General features: G+C 45.2%; 1 protein-coding gene across 1 annotated transcript in view; it reads right to left on the bottom strand.

Moving 5' to 3' along the window:
- The window catches only part of MAP3K12 (mitogen-activated protein kinase kinase kinase 12), a 124,353-nt gene that overhangs the window by 34,658 nt on the left and 70,497 nt on the right, over positions 1-19,198 (bottom strand). The window contains exons 2-4 of the mRNA XM_083599193.1: positions 6,591-7,089; positions 2,499-2,682; positions 794-985 (exon numbers count right to left, since the gene is read on the bottom strand). Of these exons, the coding sequence (XP_083455319.1) occupies positions 794-985; positions 2,499-2,682; positions 6,591-7,053 (839 nt within the window). The 5' untranslated portion in view covers positions 7,054-7,089. The remainder of the gene's footprint in view (positions 1-793; positions 986-2,498; positions 2,683-6,590; positions 7,090-19,198) is intronic.

Genomic DNA, 19,198 nt, shown 5'->3' with positions numbered 1-19,198 from the left:
TAATCCCATCTTGTGATCACTAGGGCTGGGCGATATATTGCTATATCAACCAAAACTGATTTGAAGTCCGTGTCGTGATATTGCTTGCAGAGGTTTTGACCTGGCGATATATCACATATTACGATGTGCTTGTGCATGCTATGCAAAAATCACGATGTGGGGAAAACTATGAAGCCAGCCAATGGCTCTACCTACGTACATAGCTCAGTCAGACTGTCCTTCCCCTTATTTCAGACATTGTGATGTATCAATATATCATGATGTTTAGCACGATGTTAAAAACCAGATATTGCCCAGCCCTCCTGTTCACTTTTACATAGTTTCATCCTTATTTCATACATTGTGATATACAGTGGTGCCTCGGGTTAAGTACTTAATTTGTTCCGGAGGTCCGTTCTTAACCTGAAACTGTTCTTAACCTGAAGCACCACTTTAGCTAATAGGGCCTCCCACTGCCGCCGCACCGCCAGAGCAAGATTTCTGTTCTCATCCTGAAACAAAGTTCTTAACCTGAGGTACTATTTCTGGGTTAGTGGAGTCTGTAACCTGAAGTGTATGTAACCTGAGTATCGGTATATCGCAATGTTTAGTTGGTGATGTATTGCAATGCCGAAAACCTCTCCCCCCCCCTCTTTCTTGGCGATCACTCGTGGCCGAGTCAGATGGTCTTCCATGAACGCAGTCTTAGCGGTGTGTCCGTAAAACCAGATATCACCCAGCCCTAATGCTCACTGTCCCCTGGTAAATCCCAGCCACATCTCCCCACTGTAAGTCTGCCCCCTTCCCTTCTTACTTGGGTGACTTGAGGTCGCGGTGGATGATCTTATGCAGGTGCAGATAATTCATGCCGCCGGCAATGCCCATGGACCAGTCGACCAGCAGCGAGGGGGTGACCTTGCGCCCGGCACGCAGCACTTCATACAGCTGTCCCTGGGCACAGAACTCCATGATGATGCAGTAGCAGGGGGCCTGGGTGCAAACACCCCTAAGAGGAAGGAAGAAGCACAGGGCATGTTAGAGGCCAGCAGGAACACACAGTTAAGCAGTGCTCATCATAACACGGAGAAGGGATACAGAATTCTGTAAGCTTTATCATAGGACTGGGGCATTGCTTCCGGTCCAAGGGCTGTATTTCCTTGTGCACAACCTCTTGGGGGCCGCAGGCCAGTGGTGGGTGGGGCCAGAAGCAAAAGAAGGAGTGGTCAAAGGCAAAAGTGGGTGGGCCAACAGATGCAACTTTTACCTTCATATGGCAGACAGAGTCTCCTTCATTGGAGATTTTTAAAGCAGAGTTTGGATGGCCATCTATCAGGGATTATTTAGCTGTGATTTCTGCATTGCCTGGGTTGGACTAGATCACCCTTACTGTTCCTTCCAGCTACAATTCTATGATATTCCTGTCATGCAGAAGTCAAAGGGTGGCCCTAAAGCCCTAAACAACCTCAGCCCAGTATACCTGACGGAGCGTCTCCACTCCCATCATTCAGCCTGGACACTGAGGTCCAGTCCCGAGGGCCTTCTGGCAGTTCCCTCACTATGAGAAGTGAAGTTACAGGGAACAAGGCAGAAGGCCTTCTCGGTAGTGGCACCCGCCCTGTGGAATGCCCTCCCATCAGATGTCAAGGAAATAAGCAACTATCTGAATTTTAGAAGACATCTGAAGGCAGCCCTGTTTAGGGAAGTTTTAATGTTTGATGTTTTATTGTGTTTTTAATATTCTGTTGTAAGCTGCCCAGAGTGGCTGGGGAGGCTTGGCCAGATGAGTGGGGTATAAGTAAAACAACAACAACAACAACATCAACAATAAACCTAAGCCTTACTCAGAGCAGACCTAATGAAATCAAGGGACCTAACATATTCTGTCCTGCTTTTAATGTATATTGTTTTATGTATATTCTCTCTCTCTCTCTGTGTGTGTGTACATATATATATATATATTACTGTATATTGTTGTATATAAAAAAATTAAAAAATTGTCCAGTAGCACCTTAGAGACCAACTAAGTTTGTTCTTGATATAAGCTTTTGTGTACATGCACACTTCTTCAGATACACACTTCTTCAGAAGTGCATGCACACAAAAGCTTATACCAAGAACAAACTTAGTTGGTCTCTAAGGTGCTACTGGCCATTTTATTTTTTAATATATTTCGACTGCGTCAGACCAACACGGCTACCTACCTGAATGTATATTGTTGTGTAATGCTCTGATATTGTATGACAGGGCAGTAGCAAACACTTTCATAAACACTCTTCATATAAATTCTCTGGTGGGCACCAAGTTGCAGAAGGCTGAACCAAGCACACACACAGTTAGCTATATGCTCTCATGGGAAAGATGGCTTGTGCCCAGCACAGGTGAGCAGGTGAACAACTCAGCAGGAGGAGGGTCTATTGCTTGGAAAAGGCAATGTCCACACCACACTTGGGCACTGTCCTCCTGGAAGCCGGCAGGTCACCCCCCCACAAGGCGCCCTATCACCCAGACCCCACACTCACTTGAAGGTGATGATGTTGGGGTGCTTCAGTTTCCGCAGGTGCTTGATGTCTGTCTCCTTGAGGTCTCGCACCTTCTTGACGGCCACCTCCTCCCCATGGAAGCGTCCCAGGAATACAGCTCCTTGGGCCCCACTGCCCACCCACTGTAGGTCCATGATCTCTTCGAAGGGCACCTCCCAGGGGTCTGCATTTGGGAGGGAGAGAAGGTGGCTGTCGACAACCGTTCAAGGGAAGGAGAAAAGGAGGAGGAGGAGGAGGAAGGCAGACTCTCTACCAGCATGGAAGGGAATCACTCCTTCCGCCAAGATCACAGGGCTTGAGGGAGACGTAACCTTCACGTAGGAATCACGAAAGCAAGCGTGTATTAGAAGGGCAAACGGAAACACGGCAGAGACGTAACATTCAGTATTCTGAGAATCTCAGCTCTTCGTTAAAAAAAAATACTCAAACCGAGTTTCTATCCCTCATGGCAGTGAAGATAGCTTGAAAGTGTGAGGCCAATGTGTAGGGAAATTGAAGAAGCTCTCTCTCTCTCTCTCTCTCTGTGTGTGTGTGTGTGTGTGCGCGCGAGGGAGGGAGGGAGGGATTTCCAGGGCTGAAGGGAAGGGCAGAAGGTCCCAGGTTCAATCCTTGATATCCCCAGGTAGGGCTGGGAATGTCTCCTTCCTGAAACCATGGAGAGCAATTGCTGGTCAGGGTTGACAATTCTGAGCTAGAAGGACCAACAGTCTGTAGAGCAGGTTCCTATGTCCCTGTGATGGAGCGCTGCCTGGTCCAATACATTTTGGCACCTGTGTCGAACCGCAACATGGTGCCCGTCCACCCTGCCAAGGAACAGTTCCCTACATCAGGAACAAAGGAGGAATAAATATCTACATGGGAATCTGCTGCCCCTGTGGATCCTGCCCCCTGAGGTGGTCACCACCCCTTGCCTCATGGGCCAGTGCTCCTCACAGCTCTTTGCTTCTCCCCAGGCAGTTGCCCCTGCCCACATCATGGGGCCATTTAAATCCCAGCCATGCATGAACTGGTCACGGAAAGGTAGCTCCAGTGTAGCTGGGGGAGCAGAAGAAAAAGGACCAGAGGGAAGGAAACGTGGGACTTGATTCTGCATTTTGAGCCTGAAAATTGTCCAGGCCCATCCACGTGTTTTCAAAGGAGGAGGAAGTACAGTGGTACCTTGGTTCTCAAACTTAATCCATTCTGGGAATCCGTTCAACTCCTGAAACCATTCAAAAACAAAGTCGCGGCTTCCGATTGGCAGCAGGAGCTTCCTGCACTCAAGCGGAAGCCGCGTCGGACATTCGGCTTCCAAAAAACGTTCGCAAACCAGAACACTTACTTCTGGGTTTGCGGCGTTCGGGAGCTGATTTGTTTGGGAGCCAAGCCATTTAAGTACCAAGTTACCACTGTATGTAAGAGGCATTCAGTTGTAACAGCTAGAAATACCTGTCCTATTTGTTTCAGAAGACCACAGGTGAGAGAAAATGGGCTGATGACCCCTTGTGTATGAACACACACGCCAGCATCGTAATAAAAGGATGGTCCACATTCACTTGGATGGTGTGAGGTCTTCAACAGGTGAAATGTCCAACACCACCCTACTTTTTAGTCCTTAGGGCTGCCAGCTCACAAAGCTGCAAGGCCAGGGGAGGCCACAACTGGCAGACTCTAGAGCAGGGGGAGCCAATGGGAAGAGGCATCATCAGAAAACTGAGAGGCAAGGAAAGGTAAGCCTTTGCTTGGGGGATTCTGTAAGGGGACCCCCATACGCCTCTTCTGTCTATAAGCTGCAGGGCAGTACTTTTCCCGGATGTAGTGGTGTAGTTCAGCAGTAGATCATCTGATCTGCATGCAAAAGGTCCCAGATTTAAACCCCAGCATCTTCAGGTAGGGTTGAGAGAGAACCCAGTCTGAAAAACTAGCGAGCATCTGCCACTCATTGTAGGCCTGAGCTAGACTGACCAATGGCCTGGCTCAGTATGAGGCAGCTTAATCCCAATGAGTGACATCAGCAGCCATTCATCCAATCCTGTTCCTCACCTTACATCTATTTGCATGGTAAGCAATCAACGCACCTCACCGTAAGGAAAGGGTTAAGCTGCCCTGCTTAACAAGCCTGGAGTATTGAGAATGAATTCAAGTAAGCAACACCTACCACAATTACTGTCTGGGACGGAAAAATCTCCCCGCGGGATTTGTAACAAAACCCATCTTGGCAGGTGCACGCACCCAATCTATATTACAATGGTTAGGTACACGCTGCTAGAGGATGTTCCTTCTCCCTGCAGTTCTTTGTATTTGCAGGTTAACTGGAGCAGCTCACATTAAATAAACAGTTATTTAACTGAAGGCTTCGGTGGTCGAAAACAGCACTTTGACTTGGGCCCAGAAGCAAACTGGCAAATAGTGCAGATCTTTTCAGGAGATGAGTATGCAATGTGACCCCTTTGGCTAGAAAACATTAAGAGTCTAATGGCTGCGTTCTGGATCAGCCGCCGTCCCTAAGGCAATCCCAGGTAGAGCGCATTGCAGCAATCCCTGACCACTGAATGTCCCCAGGATGGAGACTGATTCTCCCAAGGATGCACTTTGCATCTCAAGTTATATAACCAGTGAAGCTGGCTGAAGCCACGCCTGGGCACAGATGCCACCTGAGAGGTTGGCGTTGCCGTGTTTGTCTGGGCAGGAATGTGCCAGAAAGATCACAGGGCAGACGAATGGCCTCTGGCCAAAGTGGTACATAACATCCCTGCTGCAACCCCGTCTGATTTAGGGCACTTTCAGATTGCCGGTGATTTGTGGGACAAATTCAAGCACCCGCCAAACTTTAGGTTCCCACCTTTAAAGTGCATTCTTAAACGGTCATGTCACTCTGGAGCTACAAATCTGCTTTTTCAAAATCAAACCAAAAAAATCCCATACTTTTTGCAGTTGAGAAGGAATGTACAGAAAAGTGTGGGATGAACTAACAGGAAAATTTGCAAACACCCCACAAGAAAATCAGGATGAATGCTCATTGTTGCATTAACTGCCCCACAAACAAATCGGAACGAATGTGCAATAAAGACCAGATATAATCTAACCACCATGTAAACTTTGTGCAAGCAAATCATGATGAATGCTCGATAAACAGGTCATCTGGAGGAGCTATTAGCTTCACAACTGCATGGTTGAACAAACCTGGGATGCCGGAAAGTGGCTTACTTACTGCTTATTTATTGCTTACTTTGAATGGTGTAAGCCAGGGGTCACCAACCTATGGTCCGGGGGCTGGATAAGGCCCGAGGGACTCGTTTATGTGGCCCGCAGTAACCCCCGTGGCCCGCTCTTAGTGGTACGGCGCAGTGCAGCGTGAGGACCCACTTCCGGGTTGGAGGAGCACCGGAAATATCTTGTGCGCATGGGCACAGGCCTCCGGATGTGCACTGGAAATAGCGTATGTGGGCGCGCTCCCCTGTCCTCCGGCCCTCCGCGCAATTTTCGCTGGAGACACTGGCCTGAGGCAAGGAAAGCTTGGAGACCCCTGGTGTAAGAAAATAAAAAGTACTGTATTTTTCGCTCCACAAGACACACTTTTTCCCTCTTAAAATCTAAGGGGAAATGTCTGTGTGTCTTATGGAGCGAATGTGTGGTCCCTGGGGCTGGGGGGGGGACCCGGGCTTCCCCCGCCAGCCCGCCAAGCTCGCAGCCTTTCTGCTGCTCCCCGACCTCCTCTTTGGGAAAAAGAGCAGGTCGAAAGGAACCCAAAGCCTCTGGAGCGCGGCGGGAACTCCCGCCGCACTCTGGAGGCTTCAGGTTGCCTTCACTGAACGCACTGAACGCACCTTGTTTTAGAGGGGGAGAACAAGAAAAAAAATTTCTCCCCCTCTTTGCGCAGCGCCCCTTCAGCGAAGCAGCAGGAGAAATGGAAGGGGCTCACACAGGGTGCATCCTATAGAGCGAAAAATACGGTAATATGTTTAAATAATAATTAAAAAAATAGGTGATCAAATCCAGGACTTTGTTGCACACAAAGGACGTACTCTGCCCCCTCCCATTGTTGTTCCTATCACAATAAGATTCCTTTAATGCCCACCACTGTCCCCTCACCTTCCTGTTGCTGTTTGTGTTCAGTGGAATACGCCTTGCCAATCATGGTCCAGACAGGCTTGAGGCAACCAAACAGGCCTTCCAGGAAGCCGCTCCCTGTGTGGCAGTGGATCCGTACTTGGTCGGCGTGGTAACGGGTAGGCCGCACCTCGGGGTTCCCGGGGCCGGCCCCTGCCCCAGCCCCGCCTCCCCCGCCAGCTTCGTTCTCGTGCAGCTGCAGCACGCTGTTGGCAAACTGGTCGTGTGCCTCCTCGCTGGGACTGGGGCTGTGCCCGCTGCCCCCGCCTCCACCCCCATCGATGGGCAGCACATCCCTCAGCACACACTGGGTGGGCGTCAGGTCCTTCTCAGGGGTGCAGTCCGAGGCGTCAGGGTCCAGCTTGCGGAGGGAGCTCTCCGTCAAGATGGTGTTGAAACTGCCAAAGGATGGAGAAGGTGTGCGGGTCTCGTGGAGGCAGGCCATGATGGCGTCTAGCTTGAGGTAACGTCCAGCTAGTTCCTAAGGGGGAAAGAGATAGAGACAAAAAGAAAGCATGGTGAATAAGACTACCAATAGCATTACTGAGGTGGGACGTGGGTGGCGCTGTGGGTTAAACCACAGAGCTTAGGACTTGCCGATTAGAAGGTCAGCGGTTCTAATCCCCGCGATGGGGTGAGCTCCCGTTGCTCGGTCCCTGCTCCTGCCAACCTAGCAGTTTGAAAGCACGTCAAAGTGCAAGTAGATAAATAGGTACCGCTCCGGGGGGAAGGTAAACGGCGTTTCCGTGCGCTGCTCTGGTTCGCCAGAAGTGGCTTAGTCATGCTGGCCACATGACCCAGAAGCTGTATGCCGGCTCCGTCAGCCAATAAAGCGAGATGAGTGCCGCAACCCCAGAGTCGGCCACGACTGGACCTTATGGTCAGGGGTCCCTTTACCTTTACCTTAGCATTACTGAGTTTGTCAGATTTGAAGAGCAACGTTTTTTTTTTCCCAAGTGAATTTTTATTGTTTTCCTTACATATTCTTTTCCAACAAATTGTAATAGCACCATACATTCCCTTTGACTCTGCCGAGTCGCGACCCCCCTCCCTCCCCACAACTGGTATATTTATCCTCTTTCCATCACACATATCATTCTCATATTAGTACTATTATACATTGGAGGTATTATGTCAATCCTGCTACTGTCTTGACCTCTTTACAATTCTTCTTTAAATATTCAATAAATTTACTCCAGTTATTTTGGTATCTTTGATCTCCCTGGTCCCGGATCCTCCCTGACAGTTTGGCAAGTTCTGCATATTCTGTCAACTTCGCCTGCCACTCCTGAATAGTTGGTATATCTTGTACTTTCCATCTTTGGGCCAGAAGGGTCCTCGCGGCAGCTGTAGCATACATGAACAAATTTTGATCTTCTATTTTAATTTCTGTTCCTATTAAGCCTAATAGACAAGCTTCCGGTCTTTTGGGGAAAGTATATCTAAATATTTTTTTGAGTTCATTATAAATTGATTCCCAAAATTTTTTTACCTTATTGCAGGTCCACCACATATGGAAATAGTCGCCATCTGCCTTTTTACATTTCCAACTTTTTCTATCTTTTTTCCTATACATTTTAGCTAATTTTACTGGCGTCAAATGCCATCTATACATCATTTTTAGCAAGTTTTCCTTTAAAGCCATGCATCCTGTAAATCTCAAACCCTCCTTCCATAATCTTTTCCACGCATCCAATTCAATGTTATGCCCAATATCAATTGCCCATTTTATCATTGATTCCTTTACTTCTTCATCTTTTGTATACCATTCTAGCAATAAGCTATACATTCTTGATAAAATTTTATCTTTACAGTCTATTAACTCGATTTGGAATTTCGATTTTTTGTCTTTGAACGCATTTCTCTTTTTATCTTCCTTTAATAAGTCACTGATCTGGTGGTATTGCAGCCACCCTTTTCAAATCTTTTCAATTTGGTCATATGGTTTGAGCTTTATCCCTTGGTCTGTTTTCCTAGTAATATCCTCATATGTTACTCTTTCCCCTTCCATGTTTACTTTTTTTGTTGTCAGCACCTCAATTGGTGATATCCACCACGGTGTCTTTCTTTCCAGGAGGTTTTTATTCCGATCCCATACTTCATATAAAGATTTCCTGATCACATGGTTTAGAAAACCTTTATGTACCTTTACTTTGTTGTACCATAGGTACGAATGCCAACCGTATCTATTGTCGTGGCCCTCTAGATCTAATAGGTCAGTATTTTCTAAAGTCAGCCAATCTTTTAACCATACCAAGCACGAAGCTTCATAATATAAAGTCAGGTCTGGTAAATCAAATCCTCCTCTTTCTTTCTTATCTACTAGCATCTTCATTTTTATCCTTGGCCTTTTCCCCTGCCAGACAAATTTCGCTAATTTTTTTTGCCAATCCTTAAGTTGTCTTATCCCTTTTACCACTGGTATTGCTTGAAATAAAAATAACAGTCTAGGTAGTATATTCATTTTTATCACAGAGATTCTTCCTAATAATGACAATTTTAGTCTGCTCCATATGTCCATATCTTTCTTAATTTCTTTCCATACCACCTCATAGTTGTCCTTGTACGGGTTTATATTATTTGTTGTCATCAGAATTCCTAAATATTTTATTTTTTTAGCTATCGCGATTCCTGAGTCTACTTGTAATTCTTCCATCTCTTCTTTCTTCAGATTTTTTGCTAGCATTTTCGTCTTGTTTTTGTTAAGTTTAAACCCTGATACCTTCCCAAACTCTTCCATTCTTTTTATTGCCTCTTTCACACTTTGTCTTGGTTCTTCCAACGTTAAGACTAGATAATCTGCGAAGGCTCTTAACTTAAATTCTTTTCGTCCCACCTTAATGCCTCTGACTTCTGATGATTCTCTTAGCCTCTTGTTCAAGACCTCTAGGACTGTAATAAATAGCAAGGGAGACAAAGGACATCCCTGCCTAGTACCTTTAGTTATCTCAAAATTATCTGATATGTTGTTATTAATTATTAACTTTGCTTTTTGGTCCGAATAAATCGTGTCAATACCTCTCAAAAAATTTTCACCAATTCCTAATACTTTTAAGTTTTCTTTCATGAAATGCCAAGAAACATTATCGAACGCTTTTTCCGCGTCTATGAACATTAATACTGCCTGTTTCTCATTTCTGACTTCAAGGTATTCAATTATATTTATCAGGTTTCTTACATTGTCCCTTAGATGCCTCCCCGGCAGAAAGCCTGTTTGGTCCTTGTGTATCACCTTGTTTAACACCATTTTTAGTCTATTCGCTAGTATATCCGCAAATAGCTTATAGTCGTTATTCAATAACGAAATTGGTCTGAAATTTTTTACATCTAATATATCCACCTCTTTCTTCGGGATCAGTGTAATATAGGCTTCTTTCCAAGTGTTTGGCATCCTTCCTTCTCTTAAGACTTTATTCATTACTTCACTTAGAACAGGTGTCAGGTATTGCGATAGTGTTTTATAATACTTTGCTGAGATACCGTCCGGTCCTGGGGCCTTCCCTATTTTCATTCTTTTTATTGCCTTTATGACCTCTTGTTCTGTTATCTCCTGGTTAAGCATTCTTTTTTCTTCTTCTGAGATTTGATGCAATTTATGGTCATGGATATACTTTTCTATTCTCTTATTGTCTTCTTTATCTTTCCTATAAAGATCTCTGTAGAATCTCTGAAATACTTTTCTAATTTCTTTCGGGTCCTCAATCATTTTATCCCCATCTTTTATTTTACAAATTGTGTTCTGTTTTTGTCTTGCTTTTATTTGCCATGCCAGGAATCTCCCAACTTTGTTGGCCGACTTGAATTTTTTCGTCTCATGGCTTTTATTTTCCATTCGATCTCCTGTCCCACCACCATGGAGAACTGAGACTGCAACATTTTTATATTTCGTTTTATTATTTCATCTTTAGGTTTTGTTATAAGCTGTTTTTCGTTCTCCATGAGCTGGGATAGGATCTCTTCTTTCTTCTTCTCTCTCCCTCTTTTCTGGAAGCTGTTTTTTTGAATCAGGAAACCCCTTATCACTGCTTTGCTCGCGTCCCGGACTATTTCAATTGGTGTTTCTTTGTTTAGATTCCATTTAAAATAATCTGTTATTGTCTCTTTTGCAGTTTCCACTACTCTCTGGTCATTAAATAAGTTCTCATTCATTCTCCATCTATGTGTAGAGGGGTCCTTTCCTTTTAATTCCATAGCGGATTATGATCTGACAGGGTTTTGGGGAGGATTTCAATTCTAGTTACTCTCGGTGTTAGAATCTTAGAAACCCAGATCTGATCTATTCTGCTGAAGCTTTAGTTTGGTTCAGAGTGAAATGAAAATTGTCTTACTGTTGGATTCCTTAATCTCCAGATATCAATTACTCCCAATGTATTGGCCATATCAAAGAAGGCCTTCGGCAGTTTACCTTCATATGTATTTCGCCTCTTTGTTAATCTGTCTAAATCCGGTACCACCACTCCATTGAAATCTCCCCGTAGTATCAATTTCTGATCTAAATACTCTAACATTATTTCATTCAACTTTGTATAAAATTCAGCTTTCTTATCGTTTGGTGCATAGATCCCCACAACCAGCCATTTTTCCCCTTGAAACCCAATTTGTACAATCAATATTCTTCCCTCATCCTCCTTAAAAATTAATTTTGGATCATGCTTCTCTTTTACATATATTACCACACCTCTCTTTTTGTTCGAATCTGACGCGATAAACTCTTGGCCCAGTTTTTTATTACTTAAAATTCTTTTGTGCTTTTTTGCTACATGTGTTTCTTGCAGGCATATGATATCTAGGTTTCATTTAATCAAAACATGGTTAACTTTTTGTCTCTTATTTAAATTGTTCATCCCATTGACATTCCAGGAAAATACTTTCAGGTTCATTATTTCTTTTATCTAAGAGTTCCCACTCAGTTGTGCTAAGTTTACTGTTCTTTGTTGTTGTTGTCTTCTTCTTCTGATTCCTCTCTCTCTTCTTCTTGTTCCTCTTCTTCCTGATGCTCTTCTTCTTTCTCCTTTTCCTTTCCTTCCTCTTTCTGGTCCTGTCTTGGTTTTATTTTCCCTGTCCTCCCTAACTCTTTGATTTGAAGAGCAACGTTTTGACATACAGTGGTACCTCGGGTTAAGTACTTAATTCGTTCCGGAGGTCCGTTCTTAACCTGAAACTGTTCTTAACCTGCAGCACCACTTTAGCTAATGGGGCCTCCAGCTGCTGCTGCCAGAGCATGATTTCTGTTCTCATCCTGAAGCAAAGTTCTTAACCTGAGGTACTATTTCTGGGTTAGCGGAGTCTGTAACCTGAAGCATCTATAACCTGAAGCATATGTAACCTGAGGTACCACTGTATTAATAACTATATTCTGAGCCTGGCTATCAAAAGGGAATTGGATCATAGAGTTAGTTACATCTTATATCCCATAATCCTGCCCTGTTGCTGCCCATCGCAGAAGTCCCTTTTCATTCGACTGCTGCAGAACCGCCCACAGGGAACAGTTCAAGGAGAAAAACTGCACGTGACTTACAAGTGCATGTATGGTGCTACCTCAGGTTAAGAACTTAATTCGTTCCGGAGGTCCGTTCTTAACCTGAAACTGTTCTTAACCTGAAGCACCACTTTAGCTAATGGGGCCTCCCGCTGCTGCCATGCCGTTGGAGCCCAATTTCTGTTTTCATCCTGAAGCAAAGTTCTTAACCTGAGGTACTATTTCTGGGTTAGTGGAGTCTGTAACCTGAAGCGTCTGTAACCCGAGGTACCACTGTATTTCAACCCCAATGGGAGGTGATTGTGAGTGAAGAATTGCCTCGTGTGTGGATTGCTGCATCCTTCTCCCGTCCCATACATTTCTGTTGTGATTCCCTCCCCCCCTTTATTTCCAGATGTACGGTTTTTTAAAATATAATTTTTATTCATTTTCTCATCGAACAATAATTTCAATTTACACCACCAATCCAATCTTTCCATGCTCTTCCGAGCTTAAGACTTCCTCCCCCCCTTCAACAAGCTTTCTATTCCCAATCTATACCTCATATTTGTAACTTAAACTGTAAAGTCCATGTCTTGGGAATTATTTCCGTCCTGCTAGTGTCTTCAGACTTTTACAATGATTATTAATGTAATCAATAAATTTACTCCAGTCTCTCTGGAATTTTATGTCCTCCTGATTCCTGACACTGCAAGTCAGTTTTTCCAATTCTGCATAGTCCATCATTTTTGCCTGCCACTCCGCAATCGTTGGTATTTTCTGCAATTTCCACTTTTGGGCTAATAAAGTTCTTGCCGCAACTGTGGAATACAGAAATAGTCTTTGGTCTGCTCTCGCAATTTCTTCCCCCATCAACCCCAGCAGAAATGCTTCTAATATGCGTCTCTTTTTGCTCAAAGAACCAGCCACTGGTATTGTATGAGTTTGCATATTGTTTGATACTAGATCCTAGGCTATAAGCCAGTCAACACTCTTTCCTGTTAAGTCTCATTCCTAAGCCACTATTTGAGTCATTCATTAGTCGTTGCTTATGTATTCATTCATTTAGCCCGGTCCCTTTCCCCAATTTAAAGCAACACTAATGAACTAGCTGGACCATAAAGAAGGCCGATCGCCGAAGAACTGATGCTTTTGAATTATGGTGCTGGAGGAGACGCTTGAGAGTCCCATGGACTTTAAGAAGATCAAACCTATCCATTCTGAAGCCCTGAGTGCTCACTGGAAGGACAGATCCTGAAGCTGAGGCTCCAATACTTTGGCCACCTCATGAGAAGAGAAGACTCCCTGGAAAAGACCCTGATGTTGGGAAAGATGGAGGGCACAAGGAGAAGGGGACGACAGAGGACGAGATGGTTGGATAGTGTTCTCGAAGCTACCAGCATGCGTTTGACTAAACTGCGGGAGGCAGTGGAAGACAGAAGTGCCTGGCGTGCTCTGGTCCATGGGGTCTCGAAGAGTCGGACACGACTGAATGACTAAACAACAACAATGAACTAGCCATTGAACTAGACAACACTACTACTTTGACGGGCAGTGGTGACTTTCCTGGGTCTCCAGGCAGGGGGGAGGGCGGGTCCGGTGGTTGTTTGTGATGGCATGGACAAAATGGCTTAATTAAAAATTGCAGAACTGTAGCTGCAGGTCCCCTTTGTTGGGACAAGGAGGAACTTGGTACTTCTAGCTGCTCTTTCTGTAGCTGAAAGGCATTCGTCTTCCCACTCTGCTTAAGGAGCCCCTTGCAATATGTCGTGATGTTCCCTAACCTTCTCCAGTCCATCTAAAGGAGCCTGAAAGTCCTTTGGTACAGGCCCTAGATGATTTCAGCAGCAGTTAAATGCAAAGCGGCTGCAGCATAACACAAGTTAAAAATGGCTGCTAGGAGAAACAGTTCAGGCAGATCTCAAAAAGGGACTTGCATATGGACAATGTAAAAGAAACCTTACCAAAGGAGATTGGAGAGAGAGAGAGAGAGAGAGAGAGAGAGAGAGAGAGAGAGAGAGCAGGCCTGAGGGTGAGCAGGGTGGCCTGGGTAAAAGCTACAAGGCATGTATGGGAGCCCCAAACAAATGGACTGATTAAGGAGATGGAATTGCTGGCCTGGAAGAAATGGGACGCTTAATGGAAAGCCAGAAGGAAAAGGACACAAGGCCTTTAAAAAGGATGCTAAGAAGCTTTCATGTTAATATAGTGCATGGCGAAACCAACAAAGACAGTCTTAAAAGTGCCAAGGGGATTACGCGATCAGAGCAGTGAGCAAGAAAAAGAAGTTTAGCATCAGAAAGTGAAGACGGATAAAAGAATAAAAGAAGAACTCGCAGGGCATCTCTCAGCTGCAGGGATGGACACACACACACACACACACACACCACCTTTGCAATTCAGTTGATCAGCTCTGAGTCTCGTCCTTTCTTGCCCATGCTTGACTCTCATTATTTTTATGTGTTTAAGGCTGCAATCCTCTATCTGTTTACCTAGGGATAAGCCCAGTGGAACTGCATGGGACCTATTTCTGAATAGGCTTGCATTTTTAGGGTTGTAGCCAACTATGTTAGCTATGTCCAATAACTTCAGTAGGTCTACTCTGTGTAGGATGAGCGTTTGCTACAACCCTTAGTATGATGGTTTTTTTTTTTTTTAAATCTGAATGGTATTTTATATATTTATGTTACCCACCTTTCAGACTACTGTATCATGTGGAAAGGTAGCATATAAACATATTAAATAAAAAATTGGCATGCTTTAGGCAGATTCCCTTTTCAAAAATGGCTACCCATTTATTTATCACCTTGTTCCTAATATTCCTAATAGGAGAAATGTTAATATTTAAAATTAATTGCAAGCAAGAAGGCCAAACTAGATAGGATGCTGAATGTACCATGCAATATTTGGTGACTCTTTCTAATACTTTAAATAACAGCCCTTGTGAGACCTTATCGGATCAGAACTGAGGGTTTTTTGTGTTGTTCTTTTTAAAAAAGAATTCTTCTTGCTATTAGCCCTGGCAGAGAAGCCTCCGTTGCAGATATGGCCTTGATAGGATCAAGAAACCAAAGGTAGAACAAACATGTTTTGGATATTTTATCTTAAATGGGAAACAGAAAATGACAGGCATATGTCAGATGAAAAGAATTCAAAGGCCATCAGAAGTGATGGAGGTGGGGGAGGGTTTTGTTTAAATAAAATAAAAAAAAGACAGCGGGAAGCAGTCTTTTGATGGAAACATCTGTGTGCCGAGACAGCATGTTGAGCGCCTGTGGAGACTTGGTTTTGCTGGCTTCCTTCTTCTGGGAGATCAAGGCCAGGGTTTTATGGTGTGCAAAGGAAATTCTACATCTGATTCTAGCCTTAGATGGGGCCCCAAAGCAATCAATTCTTCTCATATCCCAAGGCTGTCAATTGCCATTATTTTTCAAGGGAAAAAAATCTCTCACTTGGGGAGAAAAAACCCCACCTAGATGCAATATATCTTGGTTCTTTTCAGAAGAAAAAGAAGAACTAGGCTGCTGAAAAGCTAAGGAACACAAAGGATCGTGTGTGTGCTTGCACGAGAGAAAAGCATTTGCTGATGGTGCTACATTAATCACAATAAAAATCTTCTAAATGCATCATATCCTGCCTCCTCCTTGCGCAGCTGTACATGTATATGTGCAAAGCTAGATGACCAGCCATGAATATCATTCCCTAAACCCCAAGCTCAAACATAAGATTTGAATAAACTTTAGCATTTGTATGGACCGTTTTGTGCAGATCATCTCATCAATGCTTGCAACAATACAAACCTTGGTTTGTATTACAATACAGCAGGAAAGAGCACCGTGTTCAGATAGGAAGGTCGGCATTTATTCTTCCCATGTGGCAGGGAATGTGCGAGCCCATCTGGTGAGTTCATGGCTGAGCTGTGAATTGAGCTCATAACTCATGCTCTCAACCAAGGATGGGGAACATATGGCCCTCCCAATGATGTCAGACATCAGGTCCCCAGACTGGATTGCTGATATTCAAGTCATGGCCCAACAACATCCGGGTGCTGTAGATGCTCCACTGCAATGGGGTGCTGGAGGTTGCAACTGTGGCTGGGCGATACAGTGGTACCTCAGGTTACATACGCTTCAGGTTACATACGCTTCAGGTTACAGACTCCGCTAACCCAGAAATAGTGCTTCAGGATAAGAACAGAAATCATGCTTTGGCGGCGCAGCGGCAGCAGGAGGCCCCATTAGCTAAAGTGGTGCTTCAGGTTAAGAACAGTTTCAGGTTAAGTACAGACCTCCGGAACGAATTAAGTACTTAATGTATCTGGTTTACAACATTGCGATACATCACCAGCTAAACATCGTGACATACTGATGCCAATATATCACAATGTCTGAAATAAGGATGGAGCCACGTAGAGGCATTGGCTTCACAGTTTTCCCCACATTGTGATTTTTGCATCATCATCATTTATTATTTATTCTCCGTCCATCTGGCTGGGTTTCCCGAGCAACTATGGGTGGCTTCAAACAGAATACAGTGGTACCTCGGGTTAAGAACTTAATTCGTTCTGGAGGTCCATTCTGAACCTGAAACTGTTCTTAACCTGAGGTACCACTTTAGCTAATGGGGCCTCCTGCTGCCGCCGGTCGATTTCTGTTCTCATCCTGAAGCAAAGTTCTTAACCCGAGGTACTATTTCTGGGTTAGCGGAGTCTGTAACGTGAAGTGTATGTAACCTGAAGTGCATGTAACCCGAGGTACCACTGTATTAAAAACAATAAAACATGAAACATGAAAAACCTCCCTAAACAGGGCTGCCTTCAGGTGTCTTCTAAAATTCAGATAGTTGCTTATTTCCTTGATATCTGAAGGGAGTGTGTTCCACAGGGCGGGCGCCACCACCGAGAAGGCCCTCTGCCTGGTTCCCTGTAGCTATGCTTCTCGCAGTGAGGGAACCACCAGAAGGCCCTCAGAGCTGAACCTCAGTGTCTGGGATGAATGATGGGGGTGGAGACGCTCCTTCAGGGTACACTGGGCTGAGGTTGTTTAGGGCTTTAAATGTCAGCACCAACACTTTGAATTGTGCTCAGAAACGTCCAGGGAGCCAATGTAGGTCTTTCAAGACCAGTGTTATATGGTCTCGGTGGCACATGCACACAGTTGTACTGAGCTTTGGAAACAGCCCCCCCCCCCCCAAAAAAAACCCACCATACAACCAAGGAGGATCTCTCTGTCCCTTCTTAACTCCAGGCTGGTTTGGCTCCACTTGCTGCCATCATGTGCTTGCCAAGTGGCAAGGAGGATTGCGGAAGGGCTGTTTGGTGATTTAAGGAGCAAAGGGAAGAGGAACACAGGTGGCAGCTTCAGGTCCAACAAGACTGCCCTCTTTCTTGTCATGGTGCCATCTGTCACCAAGAGGCAGAATACCCCTGAATACCAGTTGCCAGAAACCACAGGACATGTTGCACTCATGTCCTGCTTATGGCCTTTCTATAGGATGCTGGTTTAGATGGGCCTTTGTCCTGATCCACCAAGGCTCTAGTTGTGTCTGTGATGGCCTGGGAATCTGATTCAGAGGCTGAACCGGAGGAATCCCAGCCTGCACAGGAGTCCCCGCCTCCAGGGCCAGGACAGTGCCTTGAATCTGAAGGGCCCGCACCTGTGCCAGATCCTCAGGAGCAGACACCAGATGAATCCACTCTGGCTTCGGGGGTGATTGAGGACCCGTTGCCTGCAGGTGCTCCTCTCCCAGCCCTGTCAGGGGAAGGTGAGGCGGCCTCTGGGTCCAGTAACCCTCCAGCCTCTCCTGAGCTGCAGAGGCTCAGGGCAGAGAGGCGGAGGGAACTAAGTTCCCGCAGGAGGAGTGCTCGCCTTAAGGCCAGGAGAGGCGAGTCACCTGTGGGCCAGGACCGCCCTATGCCTCAGAGGAGATAAAGGCCAGTCAGCCCAGTCCCAGGTTGCGGGAGCAACGTCATTGGAAACCTGTTTCTGCCAGCACCCAGACCTGTTTTTCCGCAGTTCCCGACCATGCCCGGCTTCTTGCTTTGGACCCCGCTTCGCCCTTGGAGGATAGTCTCCAGACCCTCGGGGCCACTAGGTGGCGCATCGGAAGATGGCTGACAATAACATCTCTCCGACCCACACAAGGTAATTTGGAGGCTATGATGGGGGTAATTAGCCTCCTTAACCCCCCCCAGGATTGTGGGGGGGACGGCCCTTGCCTGCTGTGCCCTATACCACCCCCGAATTTGTGGGGGTGGGGGCACTAGGCACAAAGCCCTCCTGTGGGATTCCGGCACTCCTGGATGCCGTCCCTGATTCGCGTCGCTAGTTGCAAGCATCTTCAAAAGAAACAATTTGGACGAGATAAATTGCACATGCTTCAAGGAAAAAGGGGAGTAAAGACTGCTGACAGAAGAGATCTCTGATAACAAGACAAGAATAAAATATGAGAAGATACGTCAAGATACGGTATGACAAATGACTGAGGGGGGAGGGGGGAAAAAACCTGCCTTCCTTTTTCTTATGTGATTTAACAAGAATCCCCTCCCCTAATGAGTCAGAAACTAAGGACTTAAGCTGTGGATTTAAGGCTGTGTGGAGATAAATTTTCGAACCAAAGCAATGTTTCAAGATGAAGCTGGAAAGCTAAGAGTTTTGGAATGATGCAGTTAAAAATGCCGTCGCCATTTTGGGAGGCATTGTTGGAGCTCTTGGGTCTGGGAGGAGAAAGAGAGAAATAGAGTTGTTTACATATCGTGGATCAACTTCTCGGTGGGACTTAAGAGCGACAAATGCCAAATTTATGATGGAAAGAGCGATGTTATCTACGAAGGAGATATATGGAAACCATCTGGACTTAGTGGAGGAACGGGAAATCCACACAGGTTTATTATTTTGCTTATCGGCTTAAGGAGACTAACAGAAGAGATTGTAAAGGAAAAATAGAAATTATATGAACAAGATATGATGTGGAAACACCAAGATAAGACTGGATAGAATTATGAATTTTGTTTGGACTGATTGGGACTGATTTGGACATTAACGCAGTAATAAGAAGATGATCTGAATCCCCCTTTGGATCTTGAAGTATGGGTTCCCCCAACAAAATTTTAAAATTTGGCTTTGTAATTTGG

The sequence above is a fragment of the Podarcis filfolensis genome (assembly GCF_964270895.1).
Source record: "Podarcis filfolensis genome assembly, chromosome: 2".
Lineage (NCBI taxonomy): Eukaryota > Metazoa > Chordata > Lepidosauria > Squamata > Lacertidae > Podarcis > Podarcis filfolensis.
Note: the sequence above shows the minus strand (reverse complement) of the source record. Positions and strands in the feature narration are given on the sequence as shown.